This window comes from Aquarana catesbeiana, linkage group LG05 (genome assembly GCF_042186555.1).
Source record: "Aquarana catesbeiana isolate 2022-GZ linkage group LG05, ASM4218655v1, whole genome shotgun sequence".
Lineage (NCBI taxonomy): Eukaryota > Metazoa > Chordata > Amphibia > Anura > Ranidae > Aquarana > Aquarana catesbeiana.
The window spans coordinates 376676575-376701022 of record NC_133328.1 but is presented as its reverse complement, the minus strand read 5'-3'; the positions used below and the strand labels follow the sequence as shown (position 1 = coordinate 376701022).

The 24448-nt window shown below is 41.0% G+C and overlaps 1 protein-coding gene across 1 annotated transcript; it reads left to right on the top strand.

The window, feature by feature from the left end:
- LOC141145900 (mas-related G-protein coupled receptor member H-like) lies at positions 1–23862 on the top strand. The gene is made up of 2 exons (XM_073632708.1): positions 1–219; positions 22424–23862. Exon 2 carries the CDS (start codon positions 22427–22429, stop codon positions 23456–23458), a length of 1032 nt encoding a protein of 343 aa, XP_073488809.1. The 5' UTR covers positions 1–219; positions 22424–22426; the 3' UTR covers positions 23459–23862.
- Positions 23863–24448: the final 586 nt, after the last annotated feature.

The following is a 24448-nucleotide window of genomic DNA, read 5'->3' as shown; positions in this document are numbered from 1 at the left end:
ATTTTATTTGGCAGACAGTAAGCTTACATATTTTCTTTCTGATTCTTTTTGCAAGAACTGTACTCATTAATTGGGGTTATCAGCACATCAATAATAGGATGTACTCTTTAAAAGGCAGCACAATCAATGCATATGAACTGAATCATTTTTCAGGCTTTCAAGTTTTATCTGTACTTGTACTGAGAGAGCAATAAGCATTAAAAGCTTCAACTACTCAAGGTAGGAACTCTAATTTCCCTTCTTTACTTTAATGACATGTAATATAAAATATCACAATAGTTAGGACACTTTTAAAACTTGACACAATGGGCAAGATAAACAGTGCCATTTATTGCATTCAAATTTTTGGGAAGGTACAGCCTGTATCAAGGCATTAATAAAAATGGGCTGCCCCCCACCAAAACGTTGGACACCTAGCAAATTGCACTGTTTATCTTGCCCCTTGTTTCAAGTTCTGAGATTGCCTCAACTATTGTGAGTTTATACTGTATGTGCCAACTTGCAAACAGCACCTAGACATCTTTATGTTTTATGTGTGCTAGAACCATAGATCCACCATAATATTTTTTGTATACAGTATACATTCTTTTAAATGTGCTATAGTTTACTTCTGAAATGGTGCCTGCCCAGTGGCTGGTCTATTTATTTATAGTTTGAATGACCCACAAAAGAAGGCAAAAGGTTAAAACCACAAAGAAAAAAAGTTGTGAGTCCTTAAACTCATATCTAGGTGATTTTTACTTAGGCAGTATATTTGAGTCATTGTAACATATAACTTGAGTTTAATGCAATAGCTCAAAAAAGATGTTGCTACTTCAGCCTCTGCAAAGTGAAATCCATGAGTTTTTAATATAAATTTCGAAAGATCTGATGCAAGTAAAATTTTTCAGATCATTAGTTATGTTCTGCAAGTTCTACTGTCTATTTTCACTATAAATCCTTTTTTTTAAAAAAAGTGGCATATAAATGGAAAATGCAGACATTATTTTATTTAAGCTACCAGCTCTGGAAATAAATGAATTCAAATGTCTTGGATTCCAATGTCTTGGAAATGGTACACTGTTATGCCACGTACACACGGTCGGATTTTCCGACGGGAAATGTTGGATGTGACCTTGTCGGAAAGTCCGACCATGTGTATGCTCCATTGAACATTTGCTGTCGGACTTTCCTCCAGCAAATGTTTGATAGCAGGTTCTCAAATTTTCCGCCAACAAAACTTTGTTGTTGGAAAGTCTGATCGTGTGTACACAAGTCAGTCGCACAAAAGTTCACGCATGCTCTGAATCAAGCAGAAGGAGCCACACTGGCTATTGAACTTCCTTTTTCTCGGCTCGTCATACGTCTTGTACGTCACTGCGTTCCCACGTTCGTAATTGTTGGCCAACATTTGTGTGACCGTGTGTATGCAAGACAAGTTTGAGCCAACAACCTTCGAACAAAAATCCACAGTTTTGTTGGCGGAAAGTCCGATCGTGTGTACGCAGCATTAGGCTGAGGCACTGTTGTTCAGTTTCACTGAATAAACCATACGTAAATTAAATGCTTAGACACTCTGAATGTTCTAAGGTTGTTGGTGATGTGGTGTACCCTGATATTCAGTGTTGGGGTGGAATAAAGCCCCTTCAAGATGTCTTTAACACACAAGCAGACCTGAATGCAAATGAGGTTTTACATTGACACGCTGAACAAAGCATTTGTAAGACCTCATTTAGAATATTTAGATCAGTTCTGGGCAGTTTTTTTACCCCCCCCAACATTGGTGGTCATTGGCAGGTAAATTCACCTCCCCAGCATTGGTGATCACATACATGATTACACAAAACCACACAGGTCTCCCTCTCACCGAGACCAGGTCTTTGCTTGTTAAGTGGTGGAGATCACTCTGCCTAACAGTCTTTTTTACTGTACCATGTGCTGAAATGCATAAAGCGTCACAGTGCCGAAGCACCCTGCTGCTGCTCTGCTACATTCTGGTGCCCATTGGTGGCGGGTTTCACACAGAGGGCCAGTGGGCTGCACTGCCTTAGGGAATCAGGAAGGAATTTTTGGAATTTGGGGGAATTTTTAGAAAATGATCATGCTTTTTTGCCTTCCTTTGGATCAAACATGGGTTTAGGGTTCTGTATATGCTGTTTTTCAAGTTATTTATTCATTTTCAAATAAACTCATTCAACCTGATAAAATGTTCTCTTTTTTAAGTTTGACCAATTATGTAATAATGCCACTCTGCATTCAAAATAACTTTCAATAATTAAATTCCAAATATACACAGATAAGTAGGAGCAGAAATGATGACAACATATGACTAAAGGCCCGTACACACAATCGTACTTTTTGACAACAAACATGCAAATGAGCTGTTTTGGAGCAACATCCGACCGTGTGTGCGCGCCATCGGACAAACTTTTTCTGTTTCCATCGGACTTTTGTTGGCTGTGCGAACGGACAAACTTTCCGGCAATAAAAGTCAGATGGAGCAAAGTCTGATCCTGTGTACACAAAGGCATCGGACTTTTGTACAAACTACAGTACACGGCCACGAGAATGTTTCCAGCGCAAACCCATCGCGCTGGTTCTCGGCGACAGGGTACTGTACATCTCGTGCTGGCTGCAATAGGAAAAACACATTTTCCTGCTGCGGCGAGTGCGAGAGGGAATTCCCCTCTGGGGGCATACCAGGCCCTTAGGTCTGGTATGGATTTTAAGGGGAACCCCCCTATGCCAAAAAAAACGGCGTGGGGGTCCCCCCAAAATCTATACCAGACCCTTACCTGAGCATGCAGCCCGGCCGGTCAGGAAAGGGGGTGGGGATGAGCAAGCGCCCCCTCCTGAGCCATACCAGGCTGCATGCCCTCAACATGGGGGGGTGGGTGCTTTGGGGGAGGGGGCGCCCTGCGGCCCCCCCACCCCAAAGCACCTTGTCCCCATGTTGATGAGAACAAGGGCCTCTTCCTGACAACCCTGCTCGTTGGTTGTTGGGGTCTGTGGGTGGGGGGCTTATCGGAATCCGGGAGATCCCTTTGATAAGGGGGCCCCCAGATCCCGGCCCCCCACTCTATGTAAATGAGTATGGGGTACAGCGTACCCCTACCCATTCACCTAGGGAAAAAAGTGTCAATAAATAAAACACACTACACAGGTTTTAAAATTAATTTATTAGGCAGCTCCGGGGTCTTCTTCCGACTTTGGGGGTCTTCTTCCGACTTCGGGGGTCTTTCCGGCGTCTTCTCCCTCTCTCCGGTGTCATCTCCCCGCTCTCTGGTTCTTCTTCGGTGCCTTCTTCCTTCTGCCGGGCTCCTCCTCTATCTTCTGCTCTTTTGCCGCTCTTTTGCTAGCAGAGGAGCCCGGACATCTGGCTTGTCTTCTTTCCTCTTCTCTTCCAGAGATGTTGACACAACGCTCTCTCTGGCTGTAATGCTGTCTGTGCGCTCTGCTATGACTTATATAGGCGGTGACCCTGCCCCCTATGACATCACAGTCCCGGGGCATGCTGGGACTGTGAGGTCATAAGGGGGCGTGGTCATAGGATAATTTGGCGTGGAGTTCCCCCTCAAGACTCATACCAAACACAGTGCCTGGCATTGGCGGGGAAGTCGGATCCCCGCACCAGTGTGAACCTGGCTCACAAGGTGTCAATCTCGTCAATAAAAGTGTCGAGATTGACACAATATCAGACAACAATACAGAAGTTGACCAAAGGGTGGTGGTAAAGAGCTGAAAAACCACGTGATTTGGTGAAAGTTGGCTGGAAAAGTCCTGTCGTCTGTATGCAAGACAAACTTCTGGCCAAAGCCCTTTGTACAAAAATCCAAGGGAAAGTTTGTACAAAGTCCTATCGTGTGTATGGGGCTTAACAAAGCATTAAAAGCTGGGATAAGAAGAAACCAGAATAAGGGGTAGTATAAAATAAAATAGGGTTAAATCTAAAATGACTAAAGGACAGTTCCAATTTTTATGGTACTATTTTTTTTTTTTTTTTATTACTTGTTGTTTCACTGGTTATCTTTTTTTGTAGCTCATGTTCTGAACTATGTCAATAGAATATCTATTAAAACAGCAGGGCCATAGAACATGTAATTCACTGCAGATATTGCTGTTTGAGCACAGGTTTTGTTTCACTGTGTTTGCTGTGTAAGAAACATGTTCAATAATCAATATAAAAATATCAATTATGCCACTACAGTAACTAAATAGTCAGCTTTGTAATTTTATAATTATTTTGCTTATCCATTTTAGTATTGTAAAAGTTGAGTATTCATAAATATTGTCTGTATTTATAAATATAAACAGCTTTATTTAATATTAGGAAGTACTCACTTCACTCATAAATTCTAAAGCAGAAATAAACTTTGCAAATTAAAAAAAAAAAAATACATGTGCCCCCAGGAGCTTTATGCCATAATGTGCTGGTTTGCACAACATGTTAGCACATTAGGGCAAATGTACCTGTCAAATTATACCCTCCGGTGATGCACTGTCAGCACTCCTGCTGGTCACAGGCGCTTCCATCTTCTCTAATGCCGTGTACACACAACTGGTTTTGCCTTCGGAATAAACTCCGAAGGTTTCCCCGATGGAACTCCGACGGAATTCCGCTCAAGAGGTCTTGCATACACACGGTCACACCAAATTCCGACCATCCAAAAAGTGGTGACGTACAACACGTACGACGGGACTAGAAAATGGAAGTTCAATAGCCGGTAGCCAATAGCTTCCGTCTCGTGCTTGCTTCAGAGTATGCGTCCTTTTCGGTACGTCGGAACAGCATACAGATGATCGGTTTTCCCGATAGGAATTGGTTCTGTCGTAAAAATTTAGAACATGTTCTCTTTCTAGGTCCGTCAGAATTTTTGACGTAAAAAGTCTGATGGGGCATTCACACGGTCGGAATATACGATGAAAAGCTCCCGTCGGACTTTTTCTGTCGGACATTCCGCTCGTGTGTACACGGTATAAGTCTTCCTTCTGGGTTCACTTTGTTCATCTGCTTGAATAAATGGGCCACTATGATGTCACTCCCACACATATGCACAGGTACAGGAAGGTGCCTTAAATGTATGCTGAGCTGCTCACGCATGGCTCAGTGTACATTGCCTCTGACAGGCAGAGAGAAGGGTTTATGTCAGAAGCAATCCACCATTGACTCCTGCTGCTGTCAATCACAGCCAGTGAGGAAGAAGGGTCTGAGCCACACTCTGTGTATCAATGGATCAAACCTGCATGAGTGCTCCCATAGCAAGTTGCTTGCTATGGAGGCACTCAGCAGGGGTAGAAGCCAAGATCGCTGGCGGGGGACCCTAGAAAAGGAGGATCGGGGCTGCTCTCTGCAAAACCACCGTAAGTTTATCATGTTTGTTATTAAAAAAAAAGAATCCCTTTACAATCAATATTTTATATTGGTGGATCAAGGAGCAAAATATAACATCAGCTGGGTTATTGATACCTGGGGCACTATCAGTCATGCAGCTGATGTTATATTCTGCTCCCTGATCCACCAATGTAAAATATTTCTGAGCATTGAAGAAATACTGTGAGGTTTGATGTTTCTAGGCAGGGAAGGCTGGAAGATGGGCATGTAACTGACTCTTAATCCTGAGATCAACTTGTAGTGGTACTTGGAAAGTAACAAGTGATACCAGCATCTACAGTTCACTTCCTAAGAAGCATGAGGACAGCACCAGAGTGGTCTCTTAAAAGGGAAGCTAAACCTGAGAAGCCTTTATATCACCCCGCAGTGGGGAATGCGTGATATGACCAATTAAGGTCCATACTGGAGGTGGGAGTCCACCTTAAGCACAGGAGCGGTGGTGGGATTTCACTTTTTGTCTTGTAGTTTACTGCACAGGGATTTTGGTCACACACCTAAGGAAGAGGAGTATACCTACAGTGTATCTGAGTTGAAGCAAAGGGAAATCCAGAATTCATTAATGTTGTGGACATCTAAACTTGTTTATTGTATTTAGAATCATTGGTTGCTTTGCAGCACTGTTTTTTTGGTCATAATGTCCACATTTTTTTTTACTTGTACACTTTAGATATCTGTGTATTATACTATTGGTTGCCTTACAGCACTGGAAATTTGGTCACATTTCTATTTATATTTTATTGGTTTATCCCTATATTTGTGTTTTTAATTATTTGCAAGTTTTCATTTGAGAAAATAGGTAATAAAAACCAGACTGAGCTCAACCTCAATGTAAAAAATATACATGCAATGCATCCTTAGATAGATGTATTATAAGGGGACCTACTGAAGTAGTCTGACACATGTCACAAATTATTGAAAACAACTTTATTTAACATCAATAAGCTAAGCAATACAAAACCCAAAAATAAAATCATAACTGGCCAATTATTAAAAACACAACTATGGCAACTACAGTTATGTAAACACCCCCTCTCCCCAAAAAGAGGGAGAATAAAATGGAGTATTAACATGTATTCCTACGTGTATGGGCCCCAATGAGGGGGCACAGCCTACATAAACGAGATCAAAAACACATATATATCTCCTCCCCATTGTGGTATTATAATGTATAGCTTATAACTTGACGTTTTTGGGGGGATTCCTAAAAAGCGATCCTTTGGTAGAATATATTCCAGGACTGGCTTAAAGTTGAATTTTATTCCAAGTCCATTAGAAGATCTCATGGGGATACAGAAATCAAAACAACATATGGATAATGTCGCCCCCATATGGCCAATAGTATTATAATTACTTTGGGTTGAAGCATGAAATCAACCCACATATAAATGATGTAATTGCCCACCACATGTGGTTAATGGCATTTATAGTCCACGAGGGTGTCCTGTGTAAGACCAACCCCCATATAAACAGCATGGAGTCAGAGTGAATAATGGTATGTGTATCAGACGTCAGATATAACTGGATAACTCTCAGGGAGGGGTGCCCCTGTCATCACATATGGCACTTGTGTAGCTTATAGCATGGCATCTTCTGCCCTCCCTTTGTTGGCAATTAGATAGACAAAGGAGAACTCCTCCAACTATGTGGTATGTAATTCATCATTACTCAATGTGAGAGCCATCAGTTTAAATCAAAGGAGAATGTCCAAGCCATATAACACTCAAATAAAAAAAGTGTACTTAGCCATCCATGTGGTTCTTTTAAGATCCAAGCCGTACCTGTAACAAATGGTAGTTTATGAGTTCATATATAGAGAGATCTTAGTCCCTTAGAAGAATGGAGGAGGTAGGGGAGGACTCGGAGGAGGTATCCCATTTTTCTTTCTTTCTTTTTTCTCTTCCCTCTATTCTGTCCTGAGGACACATTTTATCCTCTTTTTTCCTTAACAAGTTTTGATTTGGTAATTTTTCTGCGCTACAATATTTTATTTATAGTTTTAGATTAGATTAGATAAGTTGTGGGAACACGTGTCAGCAGCAGCATCAGCGCATCGCATATTCAGTTCAAGGGAATAGCAGCACATTGGTAATTAGTTAAAATAAACTTTTCTACATTTTTTGACACACTGCACAAGTCACAAGAAAACAGACCAACTGGCTACTCCTTATTTTAACCACTTTTTTTTTAGAAATAGGTACATATTTACTGTGTAGACCAATTGATACCTGCTACTAAGGGCCTATTCACACCTGAGCGTTTTGTAGCTTGAATCCTCAAGCTACAAAACGCTGGAGGGGAAAAAATCAATTATTCTCTATGGAGATGGTTCACATCTCCACTCCAAAACACCCGAAGCCCTACGCCTGAAGCTCAAACAAGTTCTGGACCCTTTTTTGTCGCGCGAATCGGGCAGATTTGTGCGTTTTTCTGCTTTATACATCGGTGACCTTTTGCCCTGCACAAAATCGCGACAAATTGCGGTAAAAAAAACACAGCAAAAACAATGTAAAAAACTAATTTTACTGTATATGGTAAAAATATATTGTATGAATTTTATTAAGGTTCAAAGAATTGTTGAAATGCTATTAGGCTTCTCCTCCATTCCTCATCTACACACCTTAGCAATAGAACATGTTCCAAAAACTCTTCATGCACATAACCACCCTATCTTGCAATAACCTAGATGGGATACACAATGCTCCCGTGGCAACTCCTGTCAGCTGTCTATTATATATATTTTACCATTAAATACAAAATTACTGTTTTTCAAAATAAATTGTGATAGATCCATAATCAAATTGTTCTGGATTTCAGTCTATATATCTGTAAAAAATGTTTGTAAGTTCAACCAATTCCTTTTGACATTGATGTACAAGGAGTGTGCGTTGATTAAATCATTCTCCTCTCATTATACTGAGTGAAGTTGACCTACCATGTAATTGCTATTGTTGACATTGGAGGATAGTTTCTCAATGTGGTGTTGTAACTCATCTACCCATATACAATATATGCCCTATATGATGATTAGAACTCCTCACCACTGAAATAATAGGTTAAACCAGTGGTGTTTCTGTACCTTTGTAACCTTTTAGGAGTACATAAAAATTGGGAATATTGAAATTCTTTACCTTCGCATATTTGTATTCCTCTGGATTCATGACATCCTCCATATACAGTGGGTATAGAACAGAATAACCACCCTTTAAAATAATCACATTTTGTTGCTTTGCAGCCTGAAATGAAGACAGACACAGATTTTGTTTTATTCAGCTGTATTTACTCAAATGCAATACACGATTAAGACCTAAAGTAAAAACTATCAAATTCACAATATTTGTAGTTTCATCATTCATTTTGTCCTCCTTGAGTTAGTTTTAAGGACACAAGTTCTTCTAATCTATTTTTTTTTATATTCAAGCATCTTTTTCTTTGACCTCTAAAAAGATTCCTGTTCTTTGGATTTCTCCTTTTCATTATAATTGTCAGAATCATCGTTTTTTAACCTGGAGAGGTCACTTATGTGATTCAAGTTTAACCACTTCCAATAAAAGGATGTACCTGTATGTCCTCAGGATTCATTGGTTCTACTGGGGTCATGGCTGCAGCAGCGATGACCCTGGAATTTTTTTTACCGCTAGCAATGCTCCATAATGTAAAAGTGAATTGGGTGGCTATAAAGCCACTGAATCACTTTTACACGTGGTGAAAGGTGGCCCCCCTTTCCATCTCCTTCTCAGGCTCTCCTGTCCCACCGGAAAAGTATGAAACCCAAAGCAATGAGAATTGTTTTACTTTCGGTTGTTTACAAGCCATTGCCAGCTTGTAAAGCATCTGATCAAACCGATCTTAGCTTGATCAGATTCTTTTGAGGGCAGAGGAGAGATCTGGGGTCTAATAGACCCCAGATCTCTCAGTAAAGAGTACCTGTCGCAGCCCATGCTATCACAAGGGATGTTGTTTTCTTCTAGCCAAACCTGAACACTTTAGCGGTGCACAGCAATTTTTGTTTGGTTTGTTCTTAGTATATACCATGCATATATTTTGTGATTACATAACATTTCTAATCATTTATTAAGTTAATCCTGACTTTCCAAATTATTTGCTGTAGAAAGACACTATTTTGAAAGGCTGTCTGTATACAAGGGTCAGTGTCACTCCCCCCCCCCCCCCCCTATAATACAGGGTCAGTGTCACCCCCTTAATAATACAGGGATCAGTGTCACCCCCTTGATAATATAGCCCCCCCACAGAGACCACCATTAATGTCCCCTTATAACAGTGACCCCCCCTTCCTTACAGACCCCAATTACATCAGAAACCCCCCTATATCAGTGCTTCCCTTTAGATGCACCCCATTAGATCAGAATCCTGTTATATCAGTGCTCCCCTTAGAGACCCAAAAAACAAAAAAAAATTAAAAAAGCAGCACACCCTCCTCCTATAATTATATTAATCCATATATTTCACATATGAATGAATAAATATAATTATGGGGGGGGGGGGGGCTCATGTAGAACTCTAAACTGATAACTTGTAAAGGATTTTAGAGCATCGCCCATGGATAATTTAATGTACAGTATCTGTCCCCATTCCATGGGCATGCACAATTTTAAAGTGTGACATGTTAGGTATCTATTTATTTAATGTAACTTTTTACTATTGGGTATTGTATTGTGTTTGTGTATACTGAAATTCATTAAAGTGTATATTTTTTTTAAAGTGCGCAAATATCTTGTGACATAAAAAATTTAAACAATGAACATTTTTTCTCCAGGGCCTTTGCTTTCAGAAAATATATAATGTCTGGGTGTTCTAAATAATTGTCTCTTAAAAAAAGCAGATTATTACATGTATGTGAGTAGTGTCAGAATTGGCTTGGGCAGCAAGTGCTCAAGCTAATTATACACCAGTTTGAGATTTTTTTGAGAGTTTTTAAGTTTGAGATGTTAATAATGTTTGTTCGATTTTCTAATCATTATTGGGGTCAAACCGATGTTAGTTTTTGGACTGCAATAATAGTTGGATTAAAATGAGCAGGATAGAAATGCATTTTCATTAGGAAAAGTCAATTTATTCTAAAACTGGATGTAAAAACTTTTTTTGAAATACTTTCGAATGACATTCATCATGTCATTGAATGTACTCGAGAATTCTCATGTGAATGTTCGTACGAATGTTCATTCAAAAAAAGTGTATGTCAGCGTAAATCAAATAACTTGCGTAGACTAAAAATATCATCCGTTCCCATTTCCTAATCTCATTTAAGCTATTGTTTAAAATATCAGCTGTCTCTCTCCTAGTACACATCACTTTGCTCCATTTGAACAGCGCTGACTATGTGCCAGGCATGACCCCATGTGAGACTCCCAGGCTATTGCAGGGGAATGACACAGTGTTCCTCCTACGCTTTGCAGACTTAGGTGTGCTCTGTGTTTGAAACTGAAGAAATCTGCTCAGAGATGATGTTGCTCATTGAGGGACATGGAAATTGGCTAATGGTACTAGCATAAATAAAATTTTCTGCGCCCAAAGTAAACTTAAGTATATCAATAAACAAAGGCAGCATGACGTCAGCATGTAACAGCTTTGCCCGATGTGTTTCGTGCTAATGCACGTCTTCAGGGGATGCAATTCTTTCAGCAGTGCTCAATGATTACCTGCTTCCCTCTAGTCGAGAGTGGTGGAACCTGGTTGTATACCATTGGTCCAGTGCCCCATGGTGGAGAAGGAGGAAGAGGGAGACCGAGCACATCCAAGCATGGCAGTAATGTGGCCACTTGAGAAGAGGGAGAGAGCCCTGCTCTTTGTTTTGAGTGTTACATACTGCTGGTGCTGGCAACCATTCATTTTGGTGATTGTATAGTGGTGTAGATGTGGTGGCACTTGCCTTGGATGTGGAAGACACTGGCTGGCCTTTCAATATTGGTAGTGGAAACACTGTTGGCTGGGCACTAGTGGTGTAAATAGCAATGCTACTGTTCATTAGGGTTACTCACGGAAAACATTGGTTTCTACATTTTCTATTTGCTGTCTCTGTACATGAAAACACTGGGTTCACGTACTTGCTTCAGGTGAATATTTTAACTGCTTTGACTCATATTATTGATTTAGGTAAATGAATCATGTTCCACTGGTTAATGAACAAAAAAATTAGATAACCAGCTGATTCTGTTTTCAGTACTTCAAACTGATTTGGTTAAAAAAATATTCTCTGCTTTCTGAGCATGGTGTTCTTGACAGCATTAAGGCTGATCACAGGTGATTTTAGCTCAAAGGATATCATGTTCCTGAAAATACAACAGTGCACACATAACACAGCAAATTCTGCTCTTATAATGTTATTTGTGGCAACAATGGTACGCCTAAAAAATATTTTGCTGGAGTGTTGTGTATCATAAATAATTGCCTTCGCTTTTTGGTCATCATGTGTTAAATCTCAGTGCTTCTGATCTCCTGCAGCCTCTTTGCAGCCACTTCCCATCTATATGCATACACACGAGGTGCTGCATATCATTTCTTAAGAGGATTTGATGGTATGGGCATGGGTGCTTGTAGTCTCTACTGGGAGAGAACAATGCAAAGAACAATTGGAAGACAGGCACTGCAGATTCTCATACCATAAAAGGAAATATGGTATAAGGACCTTTATTTTTTTAAATAAATATACAGATTTAAATATTCTGAAAATAATTTTGAATTTATGTTAACATGTTTAAGCCTAAATTACATTACAATTAAATACATTTTAAAGAGTATGTATAGCTGAAATGTTTCTTCTCGCTTCCTGTTTTTTTGTGACAGAAAGTGAAGGAAAATTTCCCTAATAGGACACAGACAACAAAAAATAAACTGACAGGGGTTTTAACCACTTCGCCTCTCACACCTGTTCACCTCCAATGGGCCAGAGCAGTTTTTACTTTTCTGTTGTGGACCTGTTTATTCGGCAATAACTTTGTCATTATTAAAGATAACAAGGTAATACATATATTTTTTTAAATACAAACAAGGCTTTCTTTTCGTGATATTATCTTGCAACAATGATTTTTTTTATTGCAATCCAATAAAACTTAACAAAACTAAACAAAACACATTTCTCCCCCCCCCCCCTTTTTTTTTTTTTTTTTTTTTTTTTTTGAGCAGAGGTAGTTTAAATTAGTGTCACTGCACATAAAACTTGTGCATTTTATTCTGTAACTTGTCTTGTGTAAAATTACACTAAAATTATGATTCTAGTACAAAGCATTGCAAAGTTATTTACAAATGAAATAAAAAAACAAAAAGTTTAAATAATAATAGTTAATAAAATAGAAACAAACAAAAAATCTTCAGAAAAATAATAGTTGAAGAGGGAAGGTATGTAAGGCGTTAATTAGGGCTGATTAGAGTAAACTAGGGGTAATAAGGGGTTAAACAGAGGAACATTTTATTAGAAAAAGCAAACTTTTTTTTTTTTTTTTTGCTTGTTGGGTTGCTTTAACTGAAATCATCTGCAGATCTAAATTCATCCCTTTGATCTAGAGATGAATGAACAGAAAGATAAAAGGTAACAATATGCTACATTGTACCTTTGTATAATCATGGTCTGAGCAATGTTGTTTCACAAATACTGATTCAGACTGCTTTTTTTTTGACAGCTAGACAACTTTTTCTCTGAGTATACTGTAATGATGGCTCTGATTAATCACAGCCGACAATTACAGTATACTTAGAGGAGGGCTCCCAGAAGCAGGGCAGAGATACTGGACATGCTACACACGCCATGTGTACAATGATGATGTCTTTTCGGCGTGTGTAGCATGCCCAAAGTCTGCAACTAATTAAACTACCTAAAATTAAAAAGAAAAGTTCAGGCTACACATATAGTTTAAAGAGGAAGTAAACTTCCTCTGCAAACTTTTACCTATAGATTAAGGCTCGGTTCACACTAGGACGACTTGGGATCCGACTTGTAAGCCCTCAAGTCGCCCCTAGTCGCCCCAAGAAGAGATTCACATTACAGGGAATCAGAGCGTCTTAATAGACACTACTGAAGTCGCTCCGACTTCAGAGCGTACTCCCTGTACTACTTGGATCCGACTTGGTAGGCGACCTGTACCATAGAAATCAATGGAAGTCGCCTCCAAGTCGGATCTCTATCTAAATTCAAGCAAAAAAAAATGACACCACTACACATGCTTATTACCCTCCCTCCCTCACACAGAGCACTGCCTGACATCCTGAACTGCCGTTATCTGCCGTTATCACTGTGTTATCTCTGTGTAATAATGTCTACCAGAGCCAGAGAGGTAGTACACAGAGAGGCAATAGACAATGAGACACTGATCAGGCTTGTGAGACAGCGCCCCTGTCTGTATGACAAAGCAGATAATGAGTACAAGGACCAATTAAAGAGGGACACTGCCTGGCTGGAGATCTGCAGAGGATCATTTGAAAATTGAGACATCATGACGTCGACCGAACGTAGTCAGAAATGTAAGTTAACAAGTTTATTTTAGTTATGTCTGTTTTTTTATGCAGGTGTTGCTCAAATGAAACTGTGACAGACCTGACTAGGCATGATGGAACTTGTAGTTCATAATCAAATGGAGGCCGGGTGACTATGTTTCACAAAGTTGCGCGATTGTCCCTCAATTTTTTGCAGCAAACTGAAGCGATGTCTGTTTAATGTTGCACCTCAAGTCACAGTAGTGCAGGGACTACTTTGAAGTCGCTGCGATTTGAAGTGTCACAGATATGAATGGTATGCATTGAAAATCATGTGGTATGACTTGTCATTTGACGTTTCAGTCCGTACGACTTGACATGCGACCTTTCAGTCCCAGATCGCATGAAAAGTCGCACTAGTGGAAACCTAGCCAAATCATGGGGTACGACTTGTCATTTGATGTTTCAGTCCGTACGACTTGACATGCGACCTTTCAGTCCCAGATTGCATGAAAAGTCGCACTAGTGGAAACCTAGCCAAATCATGGGGTACGACTTGTCATTTGACGTTTCAGTCCGTACGACTTGACATGCGACCTTTCAGTCCCAGATCGCATGAAAAGTCGCACTAGTGGAAACCTAGCCTGACCCCTGTTGCAGACTATCACTCATCTCTATTCCTATTGCATAAGGTAATCATGTTAGCATGTTGTAGAATAAAATACCTTTATTAATATATGTAGATAATGAATGATCAATACCAATACAGGCTCAAAAAAATTATGGTTTATTTTATTGTAACATGTTATTTATATGAAACACAAGAATAGTATGCGATACATACGACAGTATAGCATAGTCAAATTAAACTAAACAAATTAAACTAAATAACTATACAGGCTTTAGTCAAGCAACAAAATATAAATGTAAAGAACTTAGGAAATAGCATCCAATTGCCATTCTACTTCCCCAGCCGGTGAAAGGAAATATGAAGCAAATTGCTCGCGAACACTGATACCATCGCTGGATCCCCTAGTAGCACTGAGGTGTGCACTTTCCATATCATGCATTAGGGAATCATCAACACAGTACCCGTCACGTAGCCAAACAAAATTGTGGAGAACGCATGCTGCTTTGACAGCAGTAATTGAGTTTTCAATGTTTAACGCAATAGGCGTGTGTAACAAACGCCATTTATTGGCAAGGATTCCAAAAGCGCACTCAACCACCCTTCTTGCCCTTGTGAGACGATAATTAAACACTTTCTTGGGTGTACTCAGATTCCTGTTGGAATAAGGCCTCATTAGGTGTTCCCCCAATGCGAAAGCCTCATCAGCGATGAACACATAGGGTAGCGTGGGTTCAGATGTGCCAGGAAGTGGACAGTTCTCAGGAATACATAGTTGATTATTCCTCAGCCTTTGACCAAACGAGGAATTAGCGAAAATTCTTGAATCGCAGCTACTGCCATAGGATCCTATATCTATGTAGGTGAAGCAGTAGTTTGCATCGGCCACAGCAAGCAGCACAAAGGAGCAATATTTCTTGTAATTGAAGTACATACTTCCACTACCAACAGGCCTAATGACACGTATGTGCTTCCCATCTATAGCTCCAATGCAATTCGGGAAATTGCTACGCCTCCAAAAGAGTCTTGCAATATCCCACCAGTTCTCTTGTGTCGGCCTCTTCATTACTATGGGGTTAAGCACATCCCATATGATTTGGCAGGTTTCTCGGATGATGTAGCTGACTGTCGACCTGCCCACCATGAACTGATAATGTAGGCTAATTAGGGAATGACCGGTTCACAGGTACCTGAAAGACAAAATACATAATTGATTATTTTTAAATTTATTTTTTGCAGTGTCTCAAATACAAATTCGTTGGAAAGGCTTAAGGGACTGCTTCAAACGATATCTACGAAAGATATCAGAGGCTCGAAGTGGATCGGGATCGAAAAGGCTTGTACCCTATGTTCACGCTGACGAACTAGACTTCATGGAGCTGAGAGAGTGAGAGAACATCTTTCATATTAGAAAAGTGCTACTATACAGTTATATAAAGAAGGTTGTGCCTGACATTATTATATCATTATTACAGAACACAATCCAGTTGGGAAGTGGGTGAAGAAGGGCACGAGGTACCTCTGGAACCTCAAGGGTCACAGGACCAACATGCGATGGCTGAATTGCCTGCTCCTGAATTGAACCCATCGGAAACGTCGGTAGATATGCCGGTGACAGCTGGACCTAGTCGCGTAGAAAGCCCTGGCCCAACACAAGTAAGATTGCGTAATAGCAGACCAGCAGGAAGGCAATCTCAAAACATGGATCGATTTGCAAACCTCATCGATCGACTCAACCAAAAATTAGATGATCTAGAATCCGAGGAGCACGGATTTGGGATTATGGTGGCCGGCATGTTAAAGAAAATCCCAGAAGAGAGAAGAAACCAGGTGAAAAAGGCGGTAATGGACTTACTGGATTCTAGTGTGCGCAATGAGCTACCAAATTGCTCTTCAGCAATGTTCGGACCGCCGCCGCCATCCGGTCCATATTATCCCCACTCAAACCCCCCACCACCAAGAACCCACCCCTACTATTCCCCTCGCTTCCACCCATATGGCAATGTGCGACCTTCTTCCCATCCACCGATCCCATATCCATCCCCGTCCCCGATTACCTCCACCATTGGTGCACCAAGCTTTACACCATCTCCAGGCCCTTCCACCAGCAATGCAAACCCCCATTCAGAGTACCAACCCTCTTACCATCACTTATAAAAGAGTATAACTTTTAATAAAAAGATTCTTATTTTTTTAATTTTTGTTATAAATAATATACAACAATTAAAAAAGTTATTAATGTTACAGTTAAGTTCGTCAGCGTGGATAGGGTACAAGCCTTTTCGATCCCGATCCACTTGTTACAGTTAATGTAAAGTTACATTTTTGGAGTATTATTACCAGCTAATAAATATTGAAAAAAGTAAGAACTTTTTCTAAATATTTGTGGATGTTTGTGTGCTACACTATACAATATATGTTACACATTATTTTATTTATTATACTTACCTAGGTGGATGCAGCATCGCACCGATGTTGCATCTGTCAACTGCCGCTTCTTTACACAGAACTGAGTCAACAAACATTGTCGATGGCTCTGTTCTCTACCCTCCTGAGAGCTGCTGACATTCAGTCACCATGTCTCCTGTTCTGCTCCTCCACACTCATTGGAGCGCAGAACTGTGGCGTAGCATGGAGCGGCTTGCTTGGGGGAGTCCAGGCAGCTGGTGAATAAAGACGTTTTGAAATAAGGATGATGCGCTGCCTGAAATGAACTTGGTGATGTCAATGCAGAGCGGATTTCTGACCACTGCATGCTGAAAAGGGTTCACAGGAGTACAAAAGAAATGCACACATGTGACCCATTGGAGAAGAACAGCTACTGTTGTGCGTAATGTTATGCATCCAATAAAATATAGATTACCTTAGTGTAATAATCAGTCTTTCAGTCGGTGAGATACTTCTGCTCCATGATGTGTTCTGTCATTGCAGATGGATGGAAATCAGACCAAGCAATTCGTCAAAACTGTTAGAAAAAAAAGGAGGAAATTTAGTATATTGAAACACATACATTAACCCCTATTCTGCAGGGTCACTGAAAAAAAACAGATATCTAAGCTTTGGGGCTTAGAAAGACTTTGGATACGGAGTAAAAAAAAAAATTTATAAATAAAAGGGTAGTTAACCACTTCCTCACAAGCTATAGCCGAAACATGGCTTCAGCGCGGACGCCAATTGCCGGGAGGACGTGCCTGGACCTCCTCCCGTGCTCCAGCGAGATCGACCCCTTTATATGATCTGTGATCAGGCTAGTCTCATAGACTCGGTGATCACAGAGCACACCGTGTGCGCCCTGCAGGAGGCGCGCAGGCCGCTGGAGCACGGGAGGAGCTCCAGGACCCCTTACCACATGATCCGCTGTCATGACAACTGATCATGTGATGTAATAAAAAGCTGGTAATTGGCTATTTTTATTATTTATTTTTCATTTCATTCACGAGGAGAGAAAAAAAAAAACGCACACCGGCTGATGCGAGAGGAACTTCAGTCAAGATCGTGAGGTAAATACCAGCGCCTACCAGTGCCCACCAAGGCCACCTACCAGTACCACACATCCGTGCCCACAGTGACACCTATCAGTGCCACCTCACGGTGTCACCTATCAGTGCCCATCAGTGCCAACTATCATTGCCACCCATTAATGCCAACCATCAGGGCCCATCAGTGCCGTCTTATCATTGGCCATCAGTGCTGCCTTATTTGTTCCTATCAGTGTCGCATAATCTGTGCCTATCAGTCTCGCCTTATGTGTGTCCACCAAAAGCCCATCAGTGTAGCCTCATCAGCGAATATCAATGTGGGAGAATAATTAACTTTTTCCACAATTTTATAACAAACTATGAAACATGCATTTTTTTTTTTAAATTTATGCAGATCCACATATAGCATTTTAACTTACCTTGTGATAGACATCAGGGTGTAGTTAAAAAACTTGTCATCATAAGCACGCAAATTTTCATACATGGCCCAGAATTGGCCTCTGGTATCTCTGTTTTTAATGATTGGATGTATCCAATAGCGACGTCTTCTTTTCATCCTCATCCTCTGCTTCCTCTCTTCCTCTTCCTCTTCCATCAACACTGCTACACCAGCTGTTACCACAGCTGTCATCAAATAACGCAAGGATAACATTGTTGTTTTCACAGGACACAGGGAACTTGGAACCAGGAACAACAGGAAGCGGGAAGAGAACAGGAACATGTCACAGGAGTTGATGAGCTCTGATTGGCCACAGGCAAATTCTGAGGGCCTGGGGCGACTTGAAGTCGCGTTGAAGTCCCGTTGATGTCGCGTTGAAGTCGCGTTGCAAAGTCGCGTCGAAGTCGCGTTGCCCCTGTGTGAACCGAGCCTTAGAATGGGCTGTATGTTTGGGTCGAACATGAGTTCGACTCGAACATTGGCTGTTCACCCGTTCGCTGAACAGCGAACAATTTGGGGTGTTCGCGGCAAATTCGAAAGCCGTGGAACACCCTTTAAAAGTCTATGGGAGAAATCAAAATGCTAATTTTAAAGGCTTATATGCATGGTATTGTCATAAAAAGTGTTTGGGGACCTGGGTCCTGCCCCAGGGGACAGGTATCAATGCAAAAAAAGTTTTAAAAACTGCCATTTTTTCGGGAGCAGTGATTTTAATAATGCTTAAAGTGAAACAATAAAAGTGTAATATTCCTTTAAATTTTGTACCTGGGGGGTGTCTATAGTATGCCTGTAAAGGGGCGCATGTTTCCCGTGTTTAGAACAGTCTGACAGCAAAATGAAATTTCTAAAGGAAAAAAAGTCATGTAAAACTACTATCACTAGCACCGGCTATAATGAATTGTCGGTCCGGCAATACACATAAAAGTTCATTGATAAAAACGGCATGGAATTTCCCCACAGGGGCACCCCGAACCAAAATGAAAAAAAAAATGCAAGGGGGTCCCCCTAAATTCCATACCAGGCCCTTCAGGTCTGGTATGGATATTAAGGGGAAGCCCGTGCCAAAATTTTAAATAAAATGGCATGGGGTCCCCCTCAAAATCCATACCAGACCCTTCAGGTCTGGTATGGATTTTAAGGTGAACACCGTGTCAAAATTTTTAAAAAAATGGCGTGGGGTCCCCCCAAAAATCCATACCAGACCCTTATCCGAGCACACAACCTGGCAGGCCGCAGGAAAAGAGGTGTGGATGAGAGAGCGGCACAGTGGCTAATATGATTTTTGTTGCATTACTGACCTCTTTAATGCTAAGATTTAACCCTTTTACTGCCACAGGAGTAAAAGGATATGTCAGAACAGAACTGCTAGCAGCAGGCCGGCTCAGTTCCCCTTCACTGTATTTGCTACTTAAGGGACAATGAACTTGAACCCAGGTGGTGCCTAGCACTTAGCCTTTTTGTGAATAGACATGTACTGTTGTCCAGGGGTGGCTCTGCTCAGGGCCAGGACAAGGGCTGAGCTGGAGGGGAGGCTGCCCTGGGGTTTATCGTAGGGGTGGGGTCCCTGTGCTGTGAGTTCCTTCTGCTACAAGACATCACTTCTCCTGTCAGCCAAGCACTGGAAGTGGCAAAGAGAGTAGGAAGGAGCTGACAGTAGGTGTGGGCTGTGCTCTCTCTCCCCTTTTCAGCTCCTCTTTCCTGCTAGTGCTGCGCTCCTGAATTAATAGGCCTGCGAGGTGTTCACAGGAATACAGGAGCGTTGCACTAGCATGAAGGAGGAGAGGGAGAGAGAGCACAGCCTGCACAGATGAGCGCTAGAAATGTTCTAGAAAGGAGGAGAGAGCCAGGAGTCGGCAGGGCGAAGTTCTCTATCCCTCTTCAGCTCCTCCTTTCTGCCAGTGCAGCGATCCGGTATTTCTATACATACAATTACCATCTTTTGAATACAGGAGCTCTGCCAGATCAGGATTTTACAGAGCTGGCTTACCCATCCCTTCATCTTTTTTTCTGTCATCTTTCATCCCCTGACCACCTCCTCCCCACACTGGCAGCAGAAATTGTGGGTAGGGGTTGGGTAAGCAAGTCCCCATCTGTCAGTGTACCTGTACTAATAAGCCAGCGGCACTGTCCCTAGTGCTGACTTGATCTGACAGCAGCAGTTAGACAAGGGTATGAATGGCTTTAAATATCTTCAGATCCATAGATTATGTATGAATGGGTATGAAGGTAAACAAAGGCATTCATATGAATGTAGATAGCTGAAGTGAGGATAATGATGACTGACTACTGTACTCAAAAATATAAATTGATTTATTAATAAACACAAATACATTAATTAAAGTTGTGTTCCACCCGCAATTTTTTTTTCTTAAAGTCAGCCGCTATAAACACTGTAGCGGCTGACTTTTAATAAGGACACTTACCTGTCCCTCAATGTTGGCCCGGATCGGGTGCAGGCGCCACCATTCTAATTAAGGGAAACAGGCAGTGGAGCCTTGCGGCTTCACTGCCTGTTTTCTATTGCTCATGCGCGAGTCGCGTGGCGCATTGTGAATGTCCGGCTGTCTTCTGGGACACACACATGTCCCAGAAGACATCGGGGGGGGCTCGCTGAAGAAGAGGAAATAAAGTCCTGCGCCATGGACCGGCTGGATCTGGAGTACAGGCTGTACTTCATAAAAAGGTAAGTTAGAAACAAAAATAAAAAATTTAACTAGCCAAAAAACGAGGGGTGGAAAGGTGGTCTTTCATTTAAGACCACCTCTCAAAAGTGGGTGGAACTCCACTTTAATGTAAAAAAAAAAAAAGAAATGATAAAACAGCAGCATAAAATAACTGTTATGTCCTTTAGGGTACAATCACACCAGCGGCTGTGTTAGAGCACAGCGTGTGGGATGACAGCACGGCGATGCGCCAATTGGAGCACATTACACTGTTCCCTTTTGTAAACAAATTTTATTGAAATGCCACACAGTGACACATTCTACTGGCTGCAGCGTGAGGCAAGGCAGTGGATTGGCCCACACTGCATTGTGCTAAAAAAAAATAACACATGCAGTACTTTATTCTGTGCACACAACCAGCCAGATAGGAGACAAAGAATTTTGCCTTGTCTTGTGGTAGGACTGCAGTGGGACTGCGCTGGAACAGCCACTCAGCATAATCCTTCTGCACCTGGTGTAATCTACCTTCACAAATAGTTGTATTTTATTACCTAAGCTGTTTTAAACAGAAATATAAAAAAAAAGTCCAAATAGCTAAGTTTTAAATGTAAACGTAAAGAGACATCAACACAAGGATGGGCCCATTGTTTAAACTTCAAAAGTTGCTATTTTCCATCTGTATTTTTTCTTAACGTATTAGTTACTAACTATTTAATTTGTAGCGAATTTAATTCGTAGCGATGTGATCTGACTTAAACAACCCATCGCTTTTCCCTAACCTGTGCATCTATATACCTTGACTGGCATGTGTGCTCTGCTTTTTGTTTTTGGCTCTGGCACACAGAGGCCAGCAGAGGCAGAGAAGAAAGTAGGAAGGTCCCACAACATCCCTGTTGATGGCAATTTTGATAAGCAGATGACTGCTGGGAGTAGGATACCCTAAGCTCCCACATATTAAAACAGGAGGGGGGGGGGGGGGGGGCTGTTTGGCATATCTCTGTCATGGATGAATTTTTCCTGGCACTGGCTTCCCCATAGATAAAGGAGACACCCTATGACAAGAAGTGTGTTACTTGCATAATCACCAGGTTAAAATACAATTTAAAAAGCCTAAACAAAGAAAACGAATGAACCAACCACATCTGAGGATTGGAAAGCTGCAGTATATTACCGTCTTATCCTTTGGCTTAAATATGCTTTAAAGCCATGTAAACATTCTTTTCATACTATATTATAGTACATTAATACATGTGTTATTTAATAAAGATTAGTGTGTGTGTGTAGAAGAAAAAAGAATCAACAGCTTACAGTATCTAAATAATAAATATGCCCATAGAAATGACCACTCCCTGTACAGATTAACAGAAATCATATTATGGCCTACTATAGCAAACTGATCTGTAATTCTATTTTTAACAGGACATGATGATGATGATGACTGAATCAAACATGGAATTCAACAATGCCTCAGTGGAAAAAATGAATGGAACGGAAAATGATGGATCCTCGCAAAGAAGTGCATACGTCATGCCCTTGACTATTCTCTCTCTAGCTCTGTGTGTTTTGGGGTTACTGGGCAATGGAACTGTGTTTTGGCTACTTTATTTCAAGATGAAAGGGAACCAGTTTACCATATATATCCTCAACCTTGCTGTTGCTGACTTTACCTTTTTGCTTGGATTAGGGGCATGGATGCTGTACATGTTCTGTGTTTTAAACGGAGTAAGGAATTTACCAATTGTGGAAGACACTATTGCGTTTATCACTGGACTGTTATATAATTTTGGATTTAATACGAGCACTTATCTTCTTATGGTCATTGCACTGGAGAGATGTCTTGCTGTTTTATATCCATTTTGGTATCAATGCTATAGGCCCAAAAACTTGTCAGGCTATGTGTCCATCATGTGTTGGTTGTTGTCCTTCCTGGTAACAGGGCTAGAAAATTTAATATGTACTGGTAAACAACAATATCAAGCATCGGGTTCACAAAGCTGCACGAACGTCTACTTTTTTACTTCGGCCCTGTATCTTATCATTGTTCTTATTATGGTAATCTCCAGTTTAACCCTTATATTTCGGATTCAAACAGCTTCAAAGAAGTGCCACACCCCAAAAGTATACATAATTATTGTCATCAGTGTCACAATCTTCCTAATTTCTGTGGTACCTGCAAGAATACTAGGTCTTCTGATATACTTTAATGTCCTGCAGTCTAAACCATTTCTGGTTTCCTTCTTCTTTATAACATCCCTGTGCTCATCCTTTAACTGTAGCGCTAATCCATATATTTACATGGCTGTAGGTAGATGGGGCAAGCTCAAATCCGAGGACGGATCGATTAAAAAAATGTTGGAAAAAGTGTTTAAGGATGTTGCAGAGATGGAAAATCCAACTAAAAAAACATATAATATTAAGGATAGCCCAAAAAAGGCATACAATGTGCCTGTATAGGCCACCATAGATTTGCTTAATCTAATGTCAGAGCTTAACTGCATGGACAATTTAGATCTCATGCATCTGGATATTCTAATAAGCATGCAACCACTGGTCTTAATGACTAGACATATCAGGCATACACATCATATTCTCAATAAACCACTTATAAGCCATGTCCCATTTTATACAGTATATCATATATTATTGTACTAAACACATGCACTATAAGCCATGGTATCACTTAAAGAAGAGCACACTCTAAAAGAAACCCCCTCTACTACGAAGAAAATGTAACATTTTCCTTAGGCCCCTTTCACACGGGACGGATCCGTGTTGATCCGCACCGTGTTTATCCGCTGCTCAGCGGGGATCGCTCCGCTTTCCCCAGCTGAGCAGGCAGATGACAGGGCGGGACCCGCACACTGTGCAGGGACCGCCCTGTCAGATCTCCGCTCTCCCCTATGGGGGATCAGACGGTCCGTGTTCCTCCGATCCGCTCTGCAGACGGATAGAAAAATAGGATTTTCTTCCGTCCGCAGAATCGGACGAGAGCGGAGCCGGACAACATCGGGTGTTAGCGGATGTACATCCGCTGACACCCGCTATCCCATAGGGATGCATGTATGTCCGTATTTCATCCGAAAACGGATGGATGAAATACGGACATACGGTCCGCATGTGTGAAAGGGGCCTTAAACATTATTGTGTAAACAGGTATCATAGCAGCTTAGAATAATCTAGATATACATCTTCAAAGTTACATAGTTACATAGTAGGTGAGGTTAAAAAAAGACACAAATCTATCAAGTCCAACCTTTGTGTGTGATTATATGTCAGTATTACATTGTATATTCCTGTATGTTGCAGTCATTCAGGTGCTTATCTAATAGTTTTTTGAAACTATCGATGCTCCCCGCTGAGACCACTGCCTGTAAAAGGGAATTCCACATCCTTGCTGCTCTTACAGTAAATAACCCTCTACGCAGTTTAAGGTTAAACCTCTTT